At 41.1% G+C, this 24,438-nt stretch overlaps 1 protein-coding gene across 3 annotated transcripts in view; it reads right to left on the reverse strand.

The window, feature by feature from the left end:
- The window catches only part of rbms3 (RNA binding motif, single stranded interacting protein), a 256,131-nt gene that overhangs the window by 191,006 nt on the left and 40,687 nt on the right, over window positions 1-24,438 (reverse strand). For 2 of the 3 annotated variants that reach the window (XM_034124684.1, XM_034124683.1), the window contains exon 3: window positions 11,894-12,076. The exons of the other annotated variant lie outside the window; for it this stretch is intronic. In XM_034124684.1, coding sequence (XP_033980575.1) covers window positions 11,894-12,076 — 183 coding nt within the window. The remainder of the gene's footprint in view (window positions 1-11,893; window positions 12,077-24,438) is intronic. 3 annotated transcript variants of the gene reach the window in all.

Genomic DNA, 24,438 nt, shown 5'->3' on the forward strand with positions numbered 1-24,438 from the left:
CAGCTTGTTTCAATTGCTATCTACTTTTATTTCAGGTTTAAGTAATGCCAGTGGTTTTTGAAGATATACAGTATTTTTGAATTTGGATTAACATCCTGGGAGATGCTGACACTAAAAATGCACATTTGGACAAAAGGCAGAAGGTCTGGATTAGTTTGATGAGTGACAGGCTGAAAACACCTCTGAACTATCATACACACCAAAACAAAGCATCGTTATAGCTTGAAGGGGACATATGAGTGCCTATCATCCCAAACACTGTGAAATAAGTCAACCCAGTTTTTATGGGATGACGATCAGAGCAAACGGGTCTGACACAGGTGCTAAAACAGGACGGAGCACAAATACAGGTATGTTCAGACAGTTTGAGGAAATTGGTGTTTTTGACACAAAAGCATTCAAAGATGATCTTTTGGAAACCCAAAATATAAGAATGAACCAGAAAATGTGTATAATATGTCCCCTCTGATAATTAGTACTGGAAACCTTCTCCAAATTGTCAGAAGTGAAATTAGGTCATTAGGGCCTTAAGTAAAAGACTTCCATTTAAATGGTAAGGAGTATGCATTATTAAAGACTGTTGCACAATTCATGGGCACGGTAATGTATGCTATACATGTCTGCATGAGCTAAGTAACTTTAACCATGCTTGGCATACATCACGATGCACCTCACAGTGGGTAGCATATCTCTGACATGGAGTACTTTTTTGAACATTATCCTGGGATTAGTGTGTTGCAATACTTCCAGATGGAGCTAAGATTCTAGAAAGCCTATAGTCGATTAAGAACGTTCACTTTATGGTGCAACTCCACTGGGTAACATTTAGATATCAGTGTGTTAGACTTCCAGGGTGATGCACTTTGAGATTGCCTTGGCGGCGCCTGTATAATTAGTAGTACTGAAGTCATCAAAGTGCACCAACTAAATCGTGCAAAGCGGCTCCGACAAACCTTTCACCTTTCATAAACCAAGGCTGGGAGAGGACGGATGGAGGGAGAATATCACACACAGGATTGTTTACCATTAGAAGAAAAGTGATACAAGGTATGTATCTTTGTATCATCATTAGGGCTGAACGATTAATCAATTTTAAATCGAAATTTGAAATGATGCGATTATCAAATCGCAAAGCCTGCGATTTTTGTTTACATTATTATTATTTATTTTTTTGTTCTTCTTGTGTGTCAGTCATCCACACCAATCAGAAGTGCTGTGCTCCACATGTACCAGCCATTGTTAACCAATCAGAAGTGGCCCATGATAGAAGGTGATAGACAGATTGATCCAATCACTTGCCAAGTATTTTTGAAAGTGCCTGCCCTTTCCAAATGGCTTCCAATGGAGCTTTCCTAGATGGTCTGGTGAAACAAACTGAGTCAGGTTAGTAATGCTCCATCACATGTTTTACATCTATTACAGGGAGAGTCTTAAACTGAAGCTTGACTTTAAAGCAACCCAACGGAAGTTTCATGTAAGTTTAGTTCTTTCACTCGTAGCTCGGGCTGCGGGGGTGCTAGAGACGGGAGCACGTTGATGCGACCTTCCTAGCCGGAGATATGGCCGCATTTTACAATAAACTTCCGCTGGGTCGCTTAAAAACAAATATCGCAAATCGAATCGCAATCGCAATATCTGTCAGAAAAATCGCAATTAGATTATTTCCCCAAATCGTGCTGCCCTAATCATCATCATCAGTAGGTTTAAGGTTAACTTATCAATGTTCATTAACATATTAGAGTCAAACTACTAGCTTATTTGTTATGAACAAAAGACTTCACTTTAAAATAGGGAACATATTCTGTGTTAGAAATACCACATTTTGAGTTATTTTGACACATTAACACTTGTAGTTTCATGTCTTGTTACATAAGAATAGACCATATTTGTTAGGTGTTATTATGGGAGAATTATTATTATTATTCTTGTGGGACTACTGCCTTATTAGGCCCATATTGAGCATATTAAGACCCAAACTCATGTAAAACAATGTCCTTACTTACAATAAATACGCACTAATTAGAGGGTTATTAAGGACAAACTCTTAACTAATGGTTGTAGAATATGGTCGTGTAGAATAAGGCATTAATACGTGTTTTATAAAGACTAATAAAGAGCCAATATACTGCCAATATGCATGTTAATTAACAACTAGTTGATGGCGAATATCTGTACATTAATATAAAGTGTTAGCGGTTTTCCTATAACGAAACAGGTGAAGGAAATGCTGACAAATCTCCACACTTGTCAACACTGTGGCCCAGATGCATTGTGGTCCTTGTCGTATTAAACTGCACTATTTTATAGCAGTAACAAAGTGTGCAATGCCTTTGCTTTATGTGGCTTGACAGAGCCGACCCAGAAGTGAACCATCAAGCTCTTTCCTCAACTAAGACTTGTTCACGCGCCGCATTGTTCTGCCAAAACAACACACAGTGAAACTTTCAAAAACAACAGAGCTGTTAAATAAATCAAATAATACCCCTGCAGCTTAGCTAGGCGGCAAAACCCAACACGGTAACAAAATCATGCATTCAGCCGTTCTTCCTTTTTCAATTCCTACACAGACAAAATAGTGATGTATTGTTTCAGAGATATGATTAAAGTTGCCACATTGTCAAACTGCTGCTCATCACACAACAGGACCATGATATGCTGGATCTTTTTACCCCTGAATTGTTTCAAAGCTGTGTTTTTAACCTAAAGCGATGGAGTCCATATTTTTGCACAGTTAAAATGTCAATGGACAGTGACAAGGCATTCGGCAGATGTGGGATGATTAATTGTTGCACTTTTAATGTTGTACCTATACAAGGTCTAACCAAAATTGGGCAACAACTTGTAATAATTGTATCCATGCACTTGCGACAGAAAGTGATTTCATTTGAACACAATCGGGGAAAAAAACACCTTTCATTCCCTGAAGGAATTACAGTCTTCAACATCGCTCTGACTAAGTCCCAACGAAAACTGAACATAGACTGACGAAAGAAGGATATGATAGAAGGCTGTAATGTTACATTGTATTATCTTGCTATTTCTAGTTTTGTATATTTCAATATACTGTAACAATTTGACTTTATAGTATTTATTGTTTGACTTATTTTAACACCAGAAGCCCTTGCCATTTCCTCAAGGGGCTTTCTACAATCTGTACATCTGCTTGGGACTTGCATGTTGAAATTGTATTTCCAATCAAATAAATAATGAACTAAATAAAGCTCAGGAGGTCACTGTTGTGGTACCACAGCCGCTTCATTTTGAGTTCATTTTCTCTGCATACTTTCAATGAAAAAAATAAATCAGCATAAGGAATGCTTTTTTATACATAGACAATGTTATGGCTGCATACACTTACTCTCAAGTCTCCAGGGAGCATTGTAGGCTGAGTTGACTAATATGGTTAGCCGCATTACAAGAATTGTTCTCCTTGTTAAACAGTGAATTACTGCTTCTGCTGCAACTTTATATGCTTTGAAATAAGCATTTGGTGTGATTCTGTTTATTTACCCAACAATAAAGTACAAAGTTATATCACAGCCTTTAAAAAAGTTTGAATGAAAACTAGCTTTCAAAGACATTGGTTTATGTTGGACCCGAAATGTAATCTACAAGTGTAGTAGATCTCCCAGCTATTTGGGAGAATCTTTACTACATAATTAATGTTAAGTCTTCACCATTATAAAAATAAAAAAATCAGATTTTCTAAATGAATGTGTTAGGGTGTGTTGATGTGTGTATGTAGCCATGGGCCGCATGCCTTCATGTGAATAGCTCAGGCTTCATCTCATGTCTTTCCCATACGGTTCATGTTTACCCATTGCTCATACCCGCATTGCATGATTGCACTGAAGGACCAGTATAATCAACCATAATGCTATACAGATGTTAGGGGTGTTTTTAAAGCCAATGCTACAGCCCCAGGCAGCCGTATATGAGAACCCATCTGTACATGGATGTCAGTGTGTAAACGTGTGCGTGTCTGTATGTGTAGCTGAAAAACCAGGGCATGATCAGACTGAAACATTATGAATTAAGGTCACATTTACCGCTCAGGATGGTTGATTTATGTTCCTCTGGCTTGCCCTGTCATTGACTAATCACCTCAACAGAAAGTAACAGGTGCAAACTGATTTTCTAAAGAACGATTTCACAGATGAGACGCTCCGAATTTGCTGTTAAACATGGCCAAGAAACAGCACTAAGCAAGCAATGACATATAAATATGACAGTCAGTAGGATTTGAACAAGAAAAGGCACCCATTTAAATTCATGCAAGATCTGCCAGCATCCTTCCTAATCCGCCCTCTAACATCTCCCATTGTGTCCAACATCTAATATCAACCACGAACCGCTGCTAAATGAAGACGGGTGGCATACCGCAGCCAAGAATTTGCATGGACCGCCCGCTCTTGTGAAATAGGAAATGAAACATGCGGGGGCTTGGAAGCTTTGTCAGATTCTGGATATTCCTGTGGTCTGGCTCTGAGGATCGTGTGGCCCGGGCCTTTAATTCCTAATGTTCGAGAAAGCCAAGCTCTGGTCACGACAGGAAATGCCTGTTAGGTGAAACATACACCCAAAAAGCATTTACTCAGAAGTGTCAAACACACAGAGTTTTCCTATGTTGTGAATGGGTGCACTTTCAAATAAAGTGCTTTGACGTTATGACAGTGAGCATTTTGTTAAGATCCTGTCAGCTGCATTAGTAATTAAAGGGGAAGTGGTTTTAAAATTTGGACTTGATTCTATGTAGGGAATTATTTGAATAAAACACTCTGGAAAATACACCTGTTAGAAAAGTGTGATATTATCAGCTTATTATATTATAAATGCTGGAAAATACAAACATGGTGAGCAACATGTAATTTACTTTTCCCTTTTCAGCAACATTCACCGGCACCTGATTGGCCTGATCGACATTTGTTAACAGGGTATTGCAAACATCAATACAATTGACAGATTTGCAGTTACTGTGTCCAACAATACAAGCATAATAGGAATGTATATATTATAATATAAGCTGACAAGCAATGGGGATACCGGCTTGAACTCACTGTAGCAATGCAAAGATAATTACTGTTGTTTACATTATGCTCCTAACAATTTACAGAAAATAATGACTCAGAAACTACATTAGTGTTGGCAGGAGTTTTAATGGTCTGAAGAATATGGCTTAATAAACACAAAGTCTACACTATACGGTAATACTGTTATACCAGAAGAGAAATGGAGGCAGATATATTCCAGCGACTTGATGGTGTTGATACTGTCAAACTGTAAGTGTGTGTAAATGTTACTGTGGAGGCGGCGGGGATGGTCGCAAGAGAGGGGGGGGGGGGGGGGGGGGGGTTTGTGAGCTAAGGAGTGTCATAAGAACTAATGCACATTCATACACAGAGACACACTCACTGCACTCAGTCACTCGGCCTTAGTGTGCACTGTTGAGGCAAATTAAGGAAGCCTTGGCAGCCTTTTAATGGTCTGTCACAGTCTAACAGGTTTAGAGCGCTTACAATGGACCCAGGCACTAAGCCCGACAGCTCACGCTTAATTGTTCAGAACCTGTGTGTGTGTGTAAGTGTGTGTACTGTCAGAGCCATTCTGTGCCAGTAACTAAAGTCATTGATTCTCATTATGAGGACTGATAAGATAGACACCTCCTGTCTGTCAGTATTTTAGTCGGACTAGTTCAATAAAATGAGTACTACGGCCGATTTGTGATGATGAATATGGTGCCAATACCTGCGCTTCCAACCACAGTTATTTTAGAGAAAGTGATACTAAACCAAAAGGTATTCATGCACAGTTACATTCTCATTCAGCTGAGGGTAGGACGGTAATTATGGGTCTGTTTCCACAAGGAGGATTCATGAAATGTCTTTCAAATAAACAATCCTCAGATGGAGACAAAGACATGCAGAGCACAAAGCCTTAAGTAGATTGAGTTATTGACTCAAGCGACCAATGATAAACAAAACATCAAGTGTCTCAATATTCAAATGGTGCCTGAAGAAATCAACAAAGCAAATAAAACCATTTGTTTTTCTCTCTGCAACCCACTCTATCAGCAGGCAAAATAGCCCGCGAAGGACGAGGCGGCAGTGCCTAACAATCCCTCCTAAATGGTTAGAGATTCTGAGCAGTGTGACCTAGAATATGTTAGACAATTTTCTTTTAATTAGGCCTTGAAGACACCACTCATTCCAACTGCTGTCCCGAGAGCTAAATGAATTACTGGGACAAAGCCCATCTAGCTCATGGCAAAGATGAATCATTGCAGTATTTGAGGAATGAGCAATGCTCTTCATTCAAGGGCTGATGAAAGAGACTCAGACTCTAAAATGTAAGCTAATGTACTCCATCAGAAAGTCTCACAGCCGCACTGCACATGTACTGTGCACAACGGCATCTGCTACCTCTGCAACCGGGAATTCAGCCTTTCTTCTCTTGGATAAAAAAATGTCTTTGAAGAATGCATCAAAAAAGACAAACTGGGATTTTGATGATTGTAGAACTACATCTTAGTCTTTTGGCCATATCATCTTCCCTAACTCCTTTTCACCCATAAGTCACACCTTACTTGCCTCTTCATTCCTTAATAGTCTGACAATTTTTGCTTTCCTGAGGCGATTCACAGATAACAAGCTTCAACTCAACTGCCTTTTGCAGGCCATCAGCCAGCGAACGCATCCTCACGCGCTGCCAGCAGGCAGGCCATTCATTCAGCTAAATGACTGTGTCATCTGTCAGCCTGTATAAATGGGTGTTTGTGAGTTATGGCTAATTAAGCTAATCACAACACCAAGAATTGTGCCAGAGCGATGGGCCTCACAAAGAGAGACAGATGAAAAGGTGAGTCGGTAGCACCTACATGTGATGAATATGAAAACATTTGTAAATGTGGTGATTTATCATTGAAATCATTGACTGACCTACTCTATAGTTATAAACAAAGATAGTTCAATCCTATTTCTGGTTGCTTGTTAAAACGCAGAGTAGTACTGTGTAATCAGGGGTTTGATAATAATACTGTATGTTATTTCCTATTTCTCTGATTATCACTTATTTTTCAAAAACCTCCCTTTCAGTGTCTTCTGAGTCTTCAGACCTTGTGAATCCAGAGATGTGCGAGGAATCCCTACGAGCCGGTTTGTATTGACTGAATGATTGGCCAGTGTGTGCTCGGCAAGTCTAATGAGGTAGCAAAACCTGAGTTTGCCCGGGTGACACCTCCAGATTAAATTGAAGGGTTCACGGGGATGTCCATGTCCTCCGATCAAAGATTGATAACCCACTCAAATCTTTTCATTAGGGGAGAAACGTGTCTTGTTATCTATGCCTGATAAGATAAGAGTCCCCATATGGAAGGATAACATATGGAAATGGTCGAACGGCAAACAGTTCTTGCACCACTTCCCAAGCAGTGGAGTATTTGTTATCCTAAAGGAGAGAAGGGAGATTTGTTTTCCTCTGCAGCACGTGTGTAGGTGTGTGTGTGTCTCTTTCTGTATGTTATGAAGAAAGATGAACTCTGCAGCAGCACATAGACGCAATGCGGGCTGGCCCTGGAGTTCAGATTTCATTCGCAGTTTTTTTCCTCATATATCTTGTCACAACAAGAGCAAATGATCAAGGGACTTCAACTCTGATACTCTCTGACACAAACATCTGCATGAGCTCTGGTTAACTTGGTTAGAACCACACTACATGGATGCAATTAGCTGGTAATGCAGAGTCTCCCAGTTGTGTACAGTAAAATAAGCAAAATAATGAAACACTATCACCAAAATCAGTAATATCTACACTACAGGGACCAAAATGATTGAAGCAATGTTGGCAACATCTGGATAAAGCACTTTGGAGATAATCTGTTGAATGAGGAGGCATACCATCAGAAAATGAAACACCTCAGAGGACAGATGCAAAAATGTGTTTATAAAAGCATTGAAAGTTGACTGGTAACACGTGCGCTTTTTCAGCAGTGCAGGGTCTCCGTTTTCCGTTAAATACAATGTTTCTTCCCAAAGAAAATATGTTGAAGTCCGATGAAAAATAATCCTCTAAGCACAAGTTGAATGGCTTTAAAAATGGACTGAAATTATTTCTTTAATATGATGTCCCACAATATGAATAATGTTTGTTTTAATGAAGCTGATCGGTCAGTGCATGCCTCTCTTTGCTTTTGGCAAGCGGGAGAGCAAACAGTTTATTGACCGCAGTGAAAATGTTGTTTTGAAAGGCATAATGCCAACAAATATGGATAGAAGCAGAATATTTCATCGGGTAAACAACATGTTGTGTAATTTTGAAATCATAACATCTATTTTTCAATACATTTTTACTCTTGTACTTAGCCATGCCCTGTAGTTATTGGAAATGTGTTGATTACACGACTCAGAAACAATCGTTAACATTTCTCAGAATGTTCTGCTATTTTTGAATTCTTGCAAAACATGGCACTATTTTTTTCCCCTACTGCAACTCCATAGCTATGTTTAAATGCTGCTTTCAGTTCCACAAATGGGGCAGTCACAAACACAAAAGAGGCTTGCATAGGAAAATGTCTCAAAGCGAGATGCCCAATATCAAATATCCCAAGAGCAGCACTCCTGGAGCACAGTGGAAACTCAATTCACACTGTCTACACTTGTACTGATATTGTACATTCACTCCATTATTGCTATCACCCATACATTGGCTCTGTCACACCAATTAGCGTAAAGTACCTACACACCATGTTTCCTTGTCTTTGCCATTGCCTTTGTGCTTGTGATCAATTCTCCATAGACCAGAAAATCTATAATGTGCGGCTTAGTCACAGTCAAGGCAATGGCAGTCTTTGCAGACCATGTGGCTTTAAGTAAAGAATCCAATAACACCAAGTGCTATGATTAGTTTGTCATGTTTTATTACACTAAAGTACCTGACGGCTGGACCACTCAACAAAGCTGTTATCTAACCAATAAAGCTGTTTGGTTAATAGTACAAGTAATAGTGGTGTAAGTGAGGCCTTTCTGTTTTCCCCTTTGTTGTCACTAATGTTTCCTCTGTGTCTCTACTGTGTTTACATGTCTACATTTCCATTGTGATATTTCATAGCAACTAAAAAAAACAACAACAGGAGAGGTTTAAATGAATGTGATTGGTCCGTGGATGTATTTACAAACTAAAGTATAACCCAAAGATCACACCACCAACCAGCCACCAGCTTTGTTTCATGTGCAGTGCAAGGATGTCACACTTACAGGAGAACACAATTCAAGCAGCAATAATGTTTCTACAAAAATATATTGGAGACAGAAATTCATAGTATAAAGAAGTGTCTTGTCGAAGTAAGCGTTGCATATTCACAGGAAATAATACAATCTCTCATGGACTCTCTTTCTAGTCACAGCTCCTGACTTCTACATGACTTTCTCCGCTGCTGTTTTGTCATACCACCTTCCCCCCTGAGGGGTCTTCATCCCACCATATTAAGAGTGGAAATGTATCCGCTTCCATTGTAATTACAAACCCACTGGAGGCAAAGCTTCTTGATCTCTGCTGGATCCTCGCTTGCTTTCCTTTCTCCCTTTATTTACTCACCTCCCTCAGCCAAGAGGACAGACACATGCTGAGCTATCAGTTCTGTTTTTCTTCCCTTTCTGTTCGGCATTCGATGCATTTAATATGCCTGACATTACAATAGCATTTAGGGAAGCAATAAAAAACAATGACAGAGGCTATATGGGGAGGGTGCTTGAGAGGAAAAGGGAGGGGAGAATGTATTAGTTTGTTTGTGAGGATTGCTGATCCATATACGATTTGTGCGGCACGTGAGAAGCTATAAAAATGCAGAAGACAGACTCAAAGGCTGGAACTCTGTTGACTGTTAGTGTGTGTTTGCGGATTAGCCATCTCCAGGCACTGTGATTCCTCCTCGAGGCCAAAGTGTGGATTTTTAACAGCCCTGGTCGAAAGGCTTGATAGTGTGGGAGAAATAGCTTCCCACTGGGACGAAATGAAAACTGCTGAAAAGAAAACAAACACCCCACTGTCTCATGAAAACAGGCCAGTTAAAGCCAGCAGAGTCTGCTACGGTTTGAAGCTGGAGGGTCAAGATGCGGGCAAGCGCTTGATGACCCCTTGGTGTTCTGTAACCAAGGCCAGTTAAGCGGGTACTGAGTGAGAAGTGTGGCCTCGCAGCCCACAAAACACAAACACACAAAAAAACAGAGAAAAGAGTGAAGGAGAAAAAAGAAAGGAGTGTGTCTTGAATTTGCGTGAGTGTGTTATCTGTTACAAAGCCATTTAGGGAATTTCTTACACTATCTAACTCTTGTCTGCTGGCTGTGTGATACACCCAATGTTTATCTCCTGGAATTTCTGACAGAGAAATAAACCGCCATAGTCAAAATGGTGCTTTGGATATACATAACATTAGACTGATAAGACCATATCATGTGAGTGTAGGTCTGACTCGAGATCTTTTCAGTCGTATTAAGGTTACAAATATTAAGGTTCAATGGCAGCCCTATTTACAGTAACACAGCTACTGTTTGTCTGGTTAGACGAATACCCAGTACTTTTCTGGTCTAGGGACAGATTATTTTGATACTCAAAAAACCAGACCATGCTTAGTGGCTTCGTGTTAGTTCAGCTTTTGGACGAACCATCCCAGCCAGATGAAAGAGTTCAGACTCTCCTGGGTCCTGTGTGGATGTTGATGGTGATGACTGTATCCCCCAGGGGTTTGGGCAGTTAAGAACAAAAAGGACCAAGATGTTCCCAGAAACAACCACAGCCTTGTTGTCTGTGTTGTGGAATGTTCTCTGTTGTTGCTTCCTGTTACTGCACAACACAACACTGTTTAAAACAACCCTGCTTCACTTAGCAGTAGGTGGTGCTGGTAGACGCAATGTGGCCACGGTGGAGTTTGTAAGTGACGCACAGCACTCAAAGCTAATTGCCTTCCTTTTTTAGAGAAAAAGAGCCTAAATGTACGGTCACCTTAATATCAAAGGAATGGATGCAAAGTAGTTCTGTGTGCATCAAGAAGCCAACACACAGGGATGATTATTATATCTAAATCCAATTAGATTTCGTCATTGGTTGCATGCGAGCGCTTTAAGGGAGGCTCAACATGTTGACAGCTGGGAATTGAAGTGGTGCGTATGTCAGATGAGAGAAAATCCGAGTGTCGTAATGGAAATGAAACGGTGTGAGAGAAAGATTTGGTGTGAAATCTTGTAAATATATTTATTAGAGGAGGAAATACTGAGGACTAAAGAAACAGCCAAATCTTTGTTTCCAGCTCTGTGGCTGTGACAGAAACATGACGATAATACAATTCCTTAATTCGACTCGTGCCCAGGTTTCAGTCACACCCCGAACGCTGCATTAAAAAACCAGAGCGCACCAATAAAGTCAAATCAAACGGATTGCAGAACAGCAATTAATTCCAAGGATAATGACGAGGGAAGCCGTCCAAAAGTGTCTCTACCTCAATTAGTCTCTTATTGTAGTGTCGATGCAGAGGATGGATGAAAGAAAAACAAATTAAGTTGCAGGGAAGAGAGAGGGTAAAAAGAAAGAGATAGCACTGGGGAAGAAGGGAGCAAGAAATAGTTAGAGGAAGTGATATACACAAGGAGGACTTGAGAGGGGAGAGTGTGGGAAAGAGGGAAAGATTAAAGGGAAGGGATAGATAAAGGGAGGGGAGGGAGATGGAGGAAGGGAATCTGCTGTGTGCATAAGAGCTTCCCTGATAGTAACGGCCACTAATGGACAGCAGAGAGGGAGTGATTAAATACAAGAAGCAAGACAGAGAGAAGAGGGAAGTATTCAAAGAGATGGGAGGAACAAAGAGACATGAAGTTACACAGAGAAAGGAGAAACCGGCTGTACTCACAGCTGTATGGGGCGGGCAGTAGGTGTAGCTTGTGTGCTGGGACTGGGGGTGGTGTTGTTGGTGGGATAGGTAGTTTTGCAGACTTGTACCGGTGAAGGAGGGGCCACTCCAGGCCCCATGACCACCACGGCTACCAGTGGCTGCTGCCTTACTGCTGTGGTAACCTCTCTCCGCAGCACTTGGCTGAAGGGAAGGATAGGAAATGGAGAACAGGAGGTTGGAGAAAAAGAGAAGAGGTTAGTGTGGATGAGAGACAGAGAAGAAGAGAGGAACTGTGAGGGAGCGCAGTGACAAATGTTACCGTCAAGAACATCAATATATAACTCCACTCTGCAGCGGGCAAGCACAGACAACTGGCTGCCTGCTCGCTGACCTGTATCGAAAGTGAAAGGCAGGACGTGGTGTTGATCTAAAATCTCCATACCAGAGCATCAAGATTGTTCTCACACTTTCTTTTCCCTCATTTTCTCCCTCCCTTCCCTCTCTCTGCTCCGAGCGCCAGATGTTGTGAAACCCCCCTCCGTCACGGTCGAGATGTGTTCTTGCTGGAAAAGTGCTGATTGGTTTGATAAGATGCTTGGATTACAGGCTGGCAATGGGCTTCCCAGTGTGGCATTATGTATTGGGTATCACCAGGGTCCAGGAAACACAGGGCTGAGTCTGCTGACAGGACGGATTATGGCGCTCCGAGATGGGTTACCTGGGCTGTCATGGCCATTAGAGCGATGGAAAAAAATACAGGGCAAACTAATGCCAATCCAGGGCATTTTGAAAAGACAGAGGGCAAATACTATAGTGTTTGCAAACTGTGGTTAGCAGTGCCACTTAGAGAGCTTGTTTCAACCTGTATTAAGTCTCCAAACAGCAGGTGTTACTGCATGAGTAAATTGGTACTGTTGCCTTGCTTGTCAATCACAGAAAAGTACTTTGGATAGACAAAGAACTCAATTCATCTCAAAAATAAAGTTTGCAGAAAAGCGGGAGGATTAAGTGTATGGGTTGATTCTCCTATGTCATAAGCTAAATAAACCATAATCGAACCTTGTTCAATTAGGGCAGGGCCGTTTTTGATTTGTTCAAAAATGTATCACGCACACCAGCAGGGGTAGACTAAGAGCGGACTATCCATCATTATAATGTGTCTATCCATACTACAATAGGGGTTCAGCGTACACACAAGTTAAAGTAAATTCTTCATGAACAAATGCCAATTTTGACAGTTCAAATGTCCCCAAGTAAGCATTTTAAATTGAATTTAAAACGTTTAGGTAATAACTGTTGGCTGGCCAAAAGAAGCAGTTTTTATTGCACAAAGATGAGAACTCAAATCTGGCCACGGACATTATTCTGTCCACTTTTTTGACCATACTGCTGACGAAACAATCACAGGTTGTTAAATAATGAAACTCATGTTTAATTGCTCCACAGTGTTTGATACAATTAGTGTGTTAAATAGAGATCTAAAGGAAATATATAATACATATTTCTTTGGTTTTTTATTCAATTATATATATTGCTCTGATCTTTCATGATTACATCAAATATGATGCAATCTTGAGACCAGTTTTTCCATGATTTCATTTACATTTTACATGGTGAGAGGAAAGACAAACCACCTTGAATGAAGCACAGCTGTACATCACGAGTGAGCATTAACAGGCTCTTTTAGCCCCCGTAGGATTTTCACTGAGGTCAGAGGCCATCCCACACAGGGGATCGTGAGGGGGAGCGCTGGCAGCAACAGAGACTCACAGCTGTGCTTAGAAAGCTTGCCAGTCTCGTATTCTTCATCACGAAAGAACCGGAGGGGGGAAACGTAAGCCAAAGTTCAGTCTAATACATGCAATATATAAAGACAGGTTTAGGGTTCATGTTAATATGAAACAGGAGGCGGCCGTTTTTCCCAAAGCAGGATAAATGCATTTATACAGTGCAGCATAGAGTGCATAAAGGTGCATGAAAGAGGCCCACTGGTGTAATAAAAGCCGTAGGTTCTGGGAAAGAATAGACAACTACAGTATGTGAAGAACTGAATTTGAATCACCAGGTTTTGAACAGTGTCAAAAAATGGGGGGGAAAAATGTATTTCTTCTGCTTTTCTCCAACTCATTGTTGTTTTCTCCCAGGCTTCAAATGACAGGTTTAGTCATAGGGTCAACATTTGAAAACACTGTGTGGGCATGATATATTTTACCAACAACAAATCAGCATTTAGAGCCTCGCCTCACTGAAGCAAGTTATTGAGTGCTATAGAGACATTCTCACAATATTTTACAGCCAATGTAAAAGCCAGAAGGGAAGGAACAGCCCCAAGTATGGTACATTAAGCTGCATGGCCTCTAGTTTAAGTATTTGCAAGTTCATAGAGTTTAAGTGCAGCCCCAAGCCATGCAACAACCTCCACTGGCCTTATAAATGAGGCTTATTCAGCCAAGGCGTTTAGAACAAATGCCTCTATACCCAGGCGCTTTGTTAAAGACCATATCTCAAGGGAGAGATACATTTGAAATGTTTCTTATATATATATACGTTTATAAGAGATAACAACCATTGATTAAAATGTTTTTAGGCTGTGATGTTTGCTGCATGAGTGACAAGATATCCACCCTTCAAATCACAGGGATTGGACTGAGTTTCAACATGAGGCTGAGATCTGAGGGTCTTGACATTCCTCGACTGAAATGCATGATTGGTCCCCGGACTCAGATTCATGTCACAGTCTTTCAGCGGCTCGTCACAGAGCAACAATCCGCCCATATTTCTCCATTTTATATAAGGGCCAATCGGATCTGGTTACTCAAGGCTTTTCCTCCTCTTAGGGAGAATGTTTTACATGCAGACAAACAGATGTGTGGGGTGTGTGTGTGTGTGTGTGTGTGTGTGTGTGTGTGTGTGTGTGTGTGTGTGTGTGTGTGTGTGTGTGTGTGTGTGTGTGTGTGTGTGTGTGTGTGGTTGGTTGGTTCCTACGTGTGTTTGTGAGTGCATTCATGTGTTTCTGTTTCAGAGTGTGCTGCAGTTGATTTTCTCATAATATACCACGGGGGATGATGAGGAATAAAATCTGTGTTTTTCAGTGTTATTTTTTTTAAACAAGAGCAAATCATATCTTCTCTTTAGCAGGGGGAACATCTTTGGAAAGTGAGGACTTTTTTGCCGTTCGAGAGCTACGTTTGAGAGTTGTTGGTAACTCCAATTACTTTCCTTTTCTTATTTTAATTGGGGAAAATCATGCTCTAAGTTTACAAACTAGTTTTGAGCCAACTTCCATGATATCAGGTCTTTGGGGAAAGTAAACAGGAAGTATAATGTTGAAGGAGAGCCAGTTTGTAAGTGGGGGGCCGCAAGCTGAGCTCATCTTTTTAGCCCATATTTAGTTTGTAAAACCTCCCATCTAAATTAAGTAAAAGAAACTAGGGCTGGGAACTACACTTCACATTTGAAATATTTCTAAAATAAAGATATCCATGCTTTAAGAGCAATGAGTCATTCTCTATAAATGTATCCTGAAGCCCGAAGGCTGCATTGCTTTGATCGACAGCCGGTTCACATACAAATAATTCTTCCAGTGTGTAACCTTAGAGCATAATACATGGCACAAATAGAGGGATGTGTATTATTTTCATGATACAAGATATTAATTTGGCGTAACGGAGAAGAAAAATGTAAGTACTTCAGCAAGCCAGGACGCTATCAGCACCATTTATTACAAAACATGCAAGTCGAGGCGGAATAATGCTTCAACTTCAGCTATGAAAAAGTGAGAGGAGGTTGGGGCTCCATTAATACGCTGAGATGAACCAGAGCTTTGCGCCTCTCCTGAGTCCATTTGTCAGCGGTTAAGTGATTTCCTTCCATGCCCTCTCTCCCCGGTGACACTGCGTGGTTGAAGGTATCAGGGGATGTACTTTTCCGAATAACACAACTCTTGTGCGTCCTGCTTCTCACATGGAAATGGTTTCTTTATATAATGTGCAACAACATAATGTATTAAACTGTGGGTAAACACCAATTCAATTCTGTCAGCTAAAAGGCAACTTTTGTCTTGGAGATGGAGGTACACAAAGTTAATCTGGCCAAAATGATGATGCCTGAACCAAAATATAGGAAGAGGACACTCCCTCATGCACTAGAGTCATTTCTCTGTGAACACGGTGTGACCCCATAACGATAATGAAAACTCCCCATGAGGTTCCCTCAAAGGAATAACATGATCATACGGAACAATTTCTTGCTTTTCAAGATATATTTCCGCCATGAAATCTATAACACAATAGAACAAAAACCAACTCTGGTATGGTGTTCAGGACGCATACTGCTGCCACAGCAGATTGCTTTTGTATTGTACAAAGTTTAAAAGGAATACATCTGTATGGCTCTCTGTGAAATTCTACAGTTGTATGGTTTCAGCTTGGTATATTGACTTTCTTGCAGGATGAATCAAATGCCCTTAGGCAACAGATTTTCTTTTGTTTTACACTTGTTATTTCTTCCTGACAGGTTATCTACTGTAATTGTATCTTAACCTTTATCTAAAGGTGTAATACCAAACATTATGACAGTCTTCTGCCTGTGTTTTTTCTCCTTCCTCTATGCCTTTAATAATGCTGTACTGGGATTATCTGATCATCCTGAAGGCATTGTGCCCACAGCTGTTGTTGGCTTCATGGGTAGCGCAAGTCAGAAATGCACAGATCGAAATCTAAATGTTTCCTGTTGGCCTAACTGTGCATTATCTTGGCTTGGTCGTCCTTCTTTTTTTCGAAGACACTGGCATGCTGCCAAAAAGTCTCCGTTTCCTCTCTGTGTCATCTACATATTCCCATTTCTCACGAAGCAATTGTAGAAAAATAAGCTCCAGTGCATTGCCACCAAACTTGGTCTTAGTCAAAAACCCATCAAATAAACGGGACAACAAACAACCAAATAACCAAGGCCCAAAGCATATTTGAAATGAAGGTTGAAATGAATGGTTTAGGGGTGGGAGGCATGAACACAAGGACGAGGAAAGTCATCCCAGATGGCATTAGTTAGGGGATATTGTCTTCTAGAGGGCCCTCCACGGCTGGTTGCTCCGTTTGGCCGGCTATGAAAGAGATGCAGCTTTCCTTTGGCATTTCTGATGACTGACTTCCTGGAAGCTGTGTTGCGTGAAATGGCCTCCTCTGTACCAGCAGCTCTCCTTTGCCAATCCTCATCCTCTCACACAAGTCAGCTTCCCGCCGCCCAACATGCTGGGTTAACAGCGGACGACAGTATGACGTCTCTTACGGTCATCAGAAGTTCCATCTACAATGCTGAACGCCACCTCTGTACATATTTTTCTCTGATACTGGAGGAGCAAGTTCAAGCGTAACCAAGGTAACGCAGTGGCAGGGCATGTGTTGTATTTGGCGTATGGGAAGTCTGGCAGGTTTCAAGGGGCTCCAAGTTTAAGAGGGGAAGAAATAAGCGATTGAGAAGCTAGCCATGGTGTCTCCACGCTCACTAGCATCGGGGAAGAGAGTGCTGGCGAGGCCGACCTGACATCGTCTGTCTCTGCTTCTGTCTTCCTCCCACTTTTCCTCTCTACATTGTCTTGTAACGCTCTAAGAAATAATGTAAGAGTAAAGTCTGGAGGGACACAGAAGGTGGTAACCAATGGCAACTGGGTCAGAGGGTGACATTTTACCCAAAATGGATGACAGCCACTCATACAAGCAGTACAGTACAGTACAGCTGTTCTAGCTTTAGAGTGTGGTGAATAGTGTACAGATGTTTGCATTGACCTCCGTGTGACTGTGAAATCCCCGTACAAACGGTGGTGACCTCATCTGTTTAGAGAATTTGCTTCACTCTCAAGAGATGAACAGGATACACAAAGTACCTTCCTCATGTCATGCACTTTTATTTAAAGGTATCAGGTTGTGAAACACACTGTTAATGTATTCCCGCTTAAAAAGACAGTGTTTACTATTTTAAGAGACTGGTTTCATCCTAAAAAAGTGCTCTGAATCTTTTGTGGTGTAGAAAAAGGAGAATGGGATATGAAAAGAAGTTGCACACAGACGGAGAAATAAAAAAACACAAAGAGAGACATTTACAGAGTGAGTTTTTGACCCTTTTTGAAGAACAATATTATGGCCCTTCCACCCTTGAAGATCCAAGTAAACCTCACAACTTTCTGTGTCTGTTATCCTTCTCTCCAAATATTTTCCTTGGCTTGACACGTGTTTATGCTCTGATGAACCGTGAGCCTGGGGGCTGCTGCTGTGAAGCGGATGTAGAGCCTCACATTTGCATCTTGACATCCTATGGGAAGTAAATGGAAAAGACATGGGGGGTGATCGGACTAACAGACAAACTCACTTTATTGAAGTGGCCCGTTCCTGATAATACCTACACCGAGGTACTCCATGCTCTCTTTCCCACCACCAACTCTCTGACCCCGACTATGCTTTGGACTAACAAGGAGAAGTAGCATCCACCCCCTCAGTGGAGAGGGGACATAAACATTTACACAGGGTGACTTTAGGGGGAGATGAAGGCCGAGTGATGCAACAATCGCAGAGGAAAAGGAAATGAAACTTCTGATCAAATATCATCAAATAAAAGAAATGTATCAAATGTAGTTTTTGTTTAAGTTATTTGTATAGCAGCAATGACAAACAGTTGCTGCTAACAGCCAACAGGTGTAAACATTTGCTGTTTTTGTGTGCTTTATACCATTCATTACTTGATAACATTAGGTTGACAAAACAGAGTCATCATGGAACATCCCAAGTTCTAGTAACCAGGAATAAGGATATGTATCGTCACAGATTTTGCCCACTGATGTTAGTTCACCATACTGCTGCCTGTGTCAGTGTTCTCTTCATATTTGGGTCTGTTTGATTTTACTTTGATCCATTTTGGACAATGTTTGACTGATATTGGAACCCTGTTGGATCAGTAAATTAAATTCATGGAGGTCTGAGGCAGGTAGGTTTTTACCAGGTCTATTTTGGATCAGGTCCAAAATTGTGAACTGGTGAAGTCCTTCTGGGTAATTTGCTAATGTCATATACTAAAGTGAAAGTTATAATAATTAATAAGTTACTACAGCATCAATTATTTATCACTGAATGTGAAATTTAAAAAAACCTTCCACGGACCTAAATATAATACGAGTATATAACCATATGTTTTGTAATCGGAGAATCCAGGGTTTAATGCACAGTACTACAACCTGTAAGCAGCAGTAAAGAGACTCTTAATGTCTGCAGCTAAACTATGATTACAGCTGTTTACCCACTGGGGCCGCTGAGTGGATCCCACCTCCACACAAATGCTTTCACAATGACATTTTATACTCTTCCTATGTATGTATTTTATACACCCACTTCTCTGGCTCTGTCACTTTGTATGTTCACATTGGTCTGTCTCTCAGTCTCTCTCTTCCTCCTTGCATCACTCTATAAACTGAGGATGATGGATGCCTCTGATTGCCTGAGGGCTGCGAGTTCCAGCACACTAAATCCTGAGTGTTTTCTGGAACTCTGTACCATTAAAACAAACACCTACACAATGTAGAAATAGCCACACATGATCGCTAAGTGAGAGGCGGTCTTTATGGGCATAGTACGCTTTGGTACAACGGTGGTTAATACATCTACGATGCTCTTTATTAACAATCAATCTATAAAAAAACTGCCAGTTAATTAGCAAGAACTAGCAATTGATTTGCCAACTACTTCTTTAGCGAGTCATGTAATGTTTTCTAAACAATGTTGTGATTCTCATATATTAACTTATATTGCAAATTACAAAGAACGTATATAAACTGACAATGGCTACAATCAAAGCTGACATCTTAACAGAGGATTAACCAACCAGTCAGCCAACAGCTCTTTTTCTTTAAAGTGGACCTATCATGCTATATTTGAATAATATATTGTAGGGCCATACCTATATAAGGTATATTTATACGTTTTCTTTTTCAAAATACCAAACAGATCATGCATTTTAGCCATGCCTCATTTCGCTCTATTTTGCTCTCCTCCACCCTGTCTTTGCATGCGCTGCAGCTGACCACGCCCCCCTGCAAAGGAGGGGGCCGAGTTACGAGCGTCGTGTTACCATGCTGTTACCATGCCACGGCAACCTCTCATTCCCCTGATAGGTCAGCTCCTCCGTCCTGACATCAGAGAAATGTTCAAATCTGGATCAGTTTTTATCAGATCCGTTGCAGCCCCTTTTTTAGAGATTTGGGTATGGAGGAAAATAGAGAGGGTTGTGTTTTCTGACACTTGGTGAGTTCCCTGGAACACCGGGGACACATATTCATGTATAAAAGACGTGCAAAAGTGCATTTTGCATGATAGGTCCCCTTTAACTGACTAGCTGTTTACCAAGAAAAATACTGTATATCTGTATTATCTGTTTTGAAATACACTGAGGTACAAACAAGACTTGAGCTGCATTAGTGATTTGCCCTTTGCTCGCCGTGAGGTCTGGCGCAGAGCCTTGCTAGCTTGCGCCGCTACATACATTTGCCATCCGATTGGTTGCGCATCAAAAGGTCAGTGGTAAACAAGTTCGAAAGAATTTGAACTTTGAGCGCAGCCCTCTGACAATTCAGTGTTCCTCCAGAGAAACACAACAACAACGTCAGTGCAGTTATTATATGATATTTTATCTTGATATAGATCATATTAGCCAGCCTTTGTTGCTATTATTGTCCGATATTCCTACAAATAAGCTATTAAAAATGACAACAAAATGAGTGGTGGTACCATAGAAACCACATGTGTACACAGTGTAGCTGCTGGCGGAACAAGGCAGCACTTTAGTTTGTCTCATTGACGCATCCGTCCCAGTGGACTGAAGTGAGACGACGGGAAGAAGAGAGGGGGAGTAAGATGAGAGGAGAAGAGCGAGTCTTTGAGGTGACGTCGAGTCTTCCATGGCAGGCTGTTTAAGGCGGACTCCCTCAATGTGTGAAAGAAAGACCTTGCGTTGTATCTTCCTCTCTCCTCTGCAGTGTCCTTGGCTCTCTGTTCTCTCCAGATGGGCTCGGGTTGCTGCAGCACCTCTCAGGATGACGTGGACTACAGCTGCCTACTGCTGCTGCTATTTCTAGGCCTGTACCCCCTTCCCACCTCCAGGAAACCTCATACACCTTCAAACGAGCACATCTGTCAGGCATTACGAAACACAGTAGAGCAGGTACAAACAAAAAAGTGTTGTGAAAGATAAAAGAAATCGGGCAAAAAAAGTCAAATGTTCTGCGTAAATATCGCAATCAGCACCTGTCATATTCCAGTTAGAAGGCTGTTGAAAACGAAGCACACTCGAAACAAACCACACACATATACGGGAAAGAAAAGTGACACATTCACATTACTCATAAGAAAGACAACCCCCAAAGGGTCAGGGTGAAAAGATGGACGCCATCCTCCTCTACACAGTTACTCTTTTCTCCTCTCAGGCTCAACATTTCTTTTTGGTTTTGTTGTTCCCTGTGGAGGCTGGAAATAAAGAATTAAGACACGAGAAAACAAACCTAGTTGCGAGCTAGTCGGCAAACACTGCAGTCCTCCAATAACAACACTTCTTGATAAAAGTCTATTTTCTCTGCACACTGTCTCCACATGATGTTATCATTTTTCTTTAAATTCAATAAAGTCTTCTCTCTGCGCACGGATGAAAACTCTATAGTTTTGAGATGAGCACACAGTTTTGAGCAAGTTTCCAATATGAGGCAGCCTCCTGCAATATGACTATGCTGAAATGCTGAGGAGGTGCTGCTGTGAGATGCAGTTATGAACAAAGATCATTATTAAACCTTGGGCTTTGTTTTGATTTCCACTGAAGAAGAACAGACAATTATCCTCTAAGTAAAGGACACAGAGTTTTTCCTATGGTTTGGAGTCGGATCAAGCTTTTTTCCGGAGGACACATGTAAACACCTTCAGCTTTGCTCTGCAGCCTTGAGTGAAAATGGGTAAGTGACTGTGAGGCTGAGGGAGCGAAAACACTTTGGTCACATTGAACTCAAACGTTTGAAAAGGACACGAAAAGAACATCCTTTCAGTGCTGAACACAATGCTTTGAAGTATTTCTCACAAAATACACGTAAGCAGGCAAAACATAGGTATTGTGTGAAGCAAGCCACTTTACTGAAGTTTTTACAGTGCTTTTAGTGAACTTCATTGCCAAATATAAAGTGTGCACTCTTAGTCATGGCAATGAACAACTTAAGATTGGAGAATGATTTCACAATGTGTATCTCTCATGATGTATCTCAGATACTACCATTTCTATATCACACTGTCAATTTGTAAAATACAGGCGACAAGGACTGCGGTGAAAAAGGCTAAGTGGAAACATAGTTTGTAGCTGTACCATGTATAGTCGATATGCTAATTTGTGGCCACATTGTTACAGGGATAGTCAGCAGAAGTGTAATTACTCTAAATGGTTATTCATCTGCACATGGTCCAAGTAATCCTTCTCTTCAAAATGTACTGAAGGAGCTGGTGACGTGGTTAAGCTATATTTGAGACTATAGTATTTGAAGACTGCTTGAATTTGTAAAAATCGAAAATATAGTAATAACATGTTCAGCATTTTCACAGAGCAACGGCTGTTGTGGGAATTCAAACTCGACCAACCAATGGTGTAACTTTATCGCTAACTGCACCAACTCACTTAGTGACAGACGTTACCATTTTTTAACTCCTGCTTTGCTGCATTCCAACCAAAAAAAAGACTGATCCTGCCACTCTGCACCCTAGTGGAGCATAACAGAGAACGCATGTAGAGTCATGAGCACATTCCAGCTCTCCTCTAGACCGCTGACACAGGGACATGTCAGAACAGTGGCTCCTGGCCCTCTGGGAGAGCTAGACTGTCACTGTTGTGAAAGGACTGTACTGTGAGACCAATGCACCACCACCTGTCAGATTATGTTATTTTTCTTTTTTTGAATGCTTTTTCTGTTTTCAAGGGGGAAATTCACTTCTGAACATCCTCAGCCATTTAGACTTCCTGGTAGGAATTTGATACTCCGCACAGAGATGCTGAAACTCAGCTGGTCACAGTTCCTTTTTTGTTACACCCTTACCGTTAAAGGCACAATCCAACTTAGCAGTTATGGAAGATGTTATGAAAGCACCGAAGCGAGATAATAGTTGGGGTACTTTAACTAGTACATTCAGTAATTAATTTAGTTATTGAAGTGCAAGCACTGTGCCTGCCCTGCAATGATAGAGAGAAACGCGAATATTTGCTACTCATGGTGTTGGTGATAGCACTCTGTACCAAGAGGCTTTCTGCCTCACTCACATGACAACACGTTCCTCTGGCAGCACATGATAGCATGCTGAGCCAATCACTACCGTCACAAAACACCAATCCCAGGGCATGAGTGGGAGGCAAATTATACACCGTAGTGTCTTGAGATCAGTGGATGTTGCAGCCAGGTCAAGCTTTATCAAGATACATTTGTAGTTCAACAAATGTTTAAATTCTACGTTCGACTGTGATGGGGTGATACCTTTTGCTTGAGATTATTTGGTAAGGCTGGTGCCAATTGCCACTTATAACTGGACATACACTTTTTGTGTATGTCCAGTTATTCATGTTTTAGTCATATGCTGATTTTTGATTAGCACATAGTGCTCAATAGTGCAATTCAGTTGGTAGCTCATCTAAAGAAAACATCATGTTGTGCACAGCGTGGATAAGAAATATGTGTCAGCTAATGAAGATCACTTTTAGCTCCTGTCATCATTTCTCAGGGGGAAAATGATTTGGGGCACACTGGAGTGTTCACCAACATTTAACAAATGGCCAAACTAACAATAAATCATAAGCCAGCAGGGAGGGTACAACCAGGAACACTGAGTCAGCTCCAGAAACTTCATGAGTTATGGTCGTCCGAGCCATCAATCTCTGTAATTCTGTCAGGCAAACAGTAATAGCTTCCGAATCCACACCGCAAGTCTTCTTTAAGTTCATAGGGTCTGATCAAACTATCATTTGAGGGTTTTAGTTTATGTTCCGTGGTCAAAGTTTTAAGTAGCAAGATGCATTTCACTGCACAACACAATTCCTTCTTCTGCAGCATGTGTCCTCTGGGGCTGAGAGAGGCCATGTAGGCAACTGCAGATGGAGGATCACACTTTCCACATGCTCCACACCCTGTTTTATATAGCCTCTCAAGCTGTGAGAAAGCGGAGAAGACTGCTGCCAGACTTAATGTAATTACTCATAGTACACACACATAGCAATGACGTCTACTTCTGAATGTGTGCACGTGTCTATGCCCTGTGTGAAGCAAGTAACAATAAATATTGTTACAAGTCATTGACCACAAACCTTTATTGGTATTCTTGTTTTTCCATTTGTCTTATAATTCAGATCAGACCACAATGCACACTGCTTTTAGTACATCCCATCTCTCAGGCAGATAAATGAGTGATTTCTTTTGACAGCCTGGGTATGAAAACGGAGCTACGGGCTAAGAGAGGTGACATGATATTGACAACAAAGTCAAGTGAAGAGTCGTGGAGATAGCATAGAGT

Source organism: Trematomus bernacchii, unplaced genomic scaffold (assembly GCF_902827165.1).
Source record: "Trematomus bernacchii unplaced genomic scaffold, fTreBer1.1, whole genome shotgun sequence".
Lineage (NCBI taxonomy): Eukaryota > Metazoa > Chordata > Actinopteri > Perciformes > Nototheniidae > Trematomus > Trematomus bernacchii.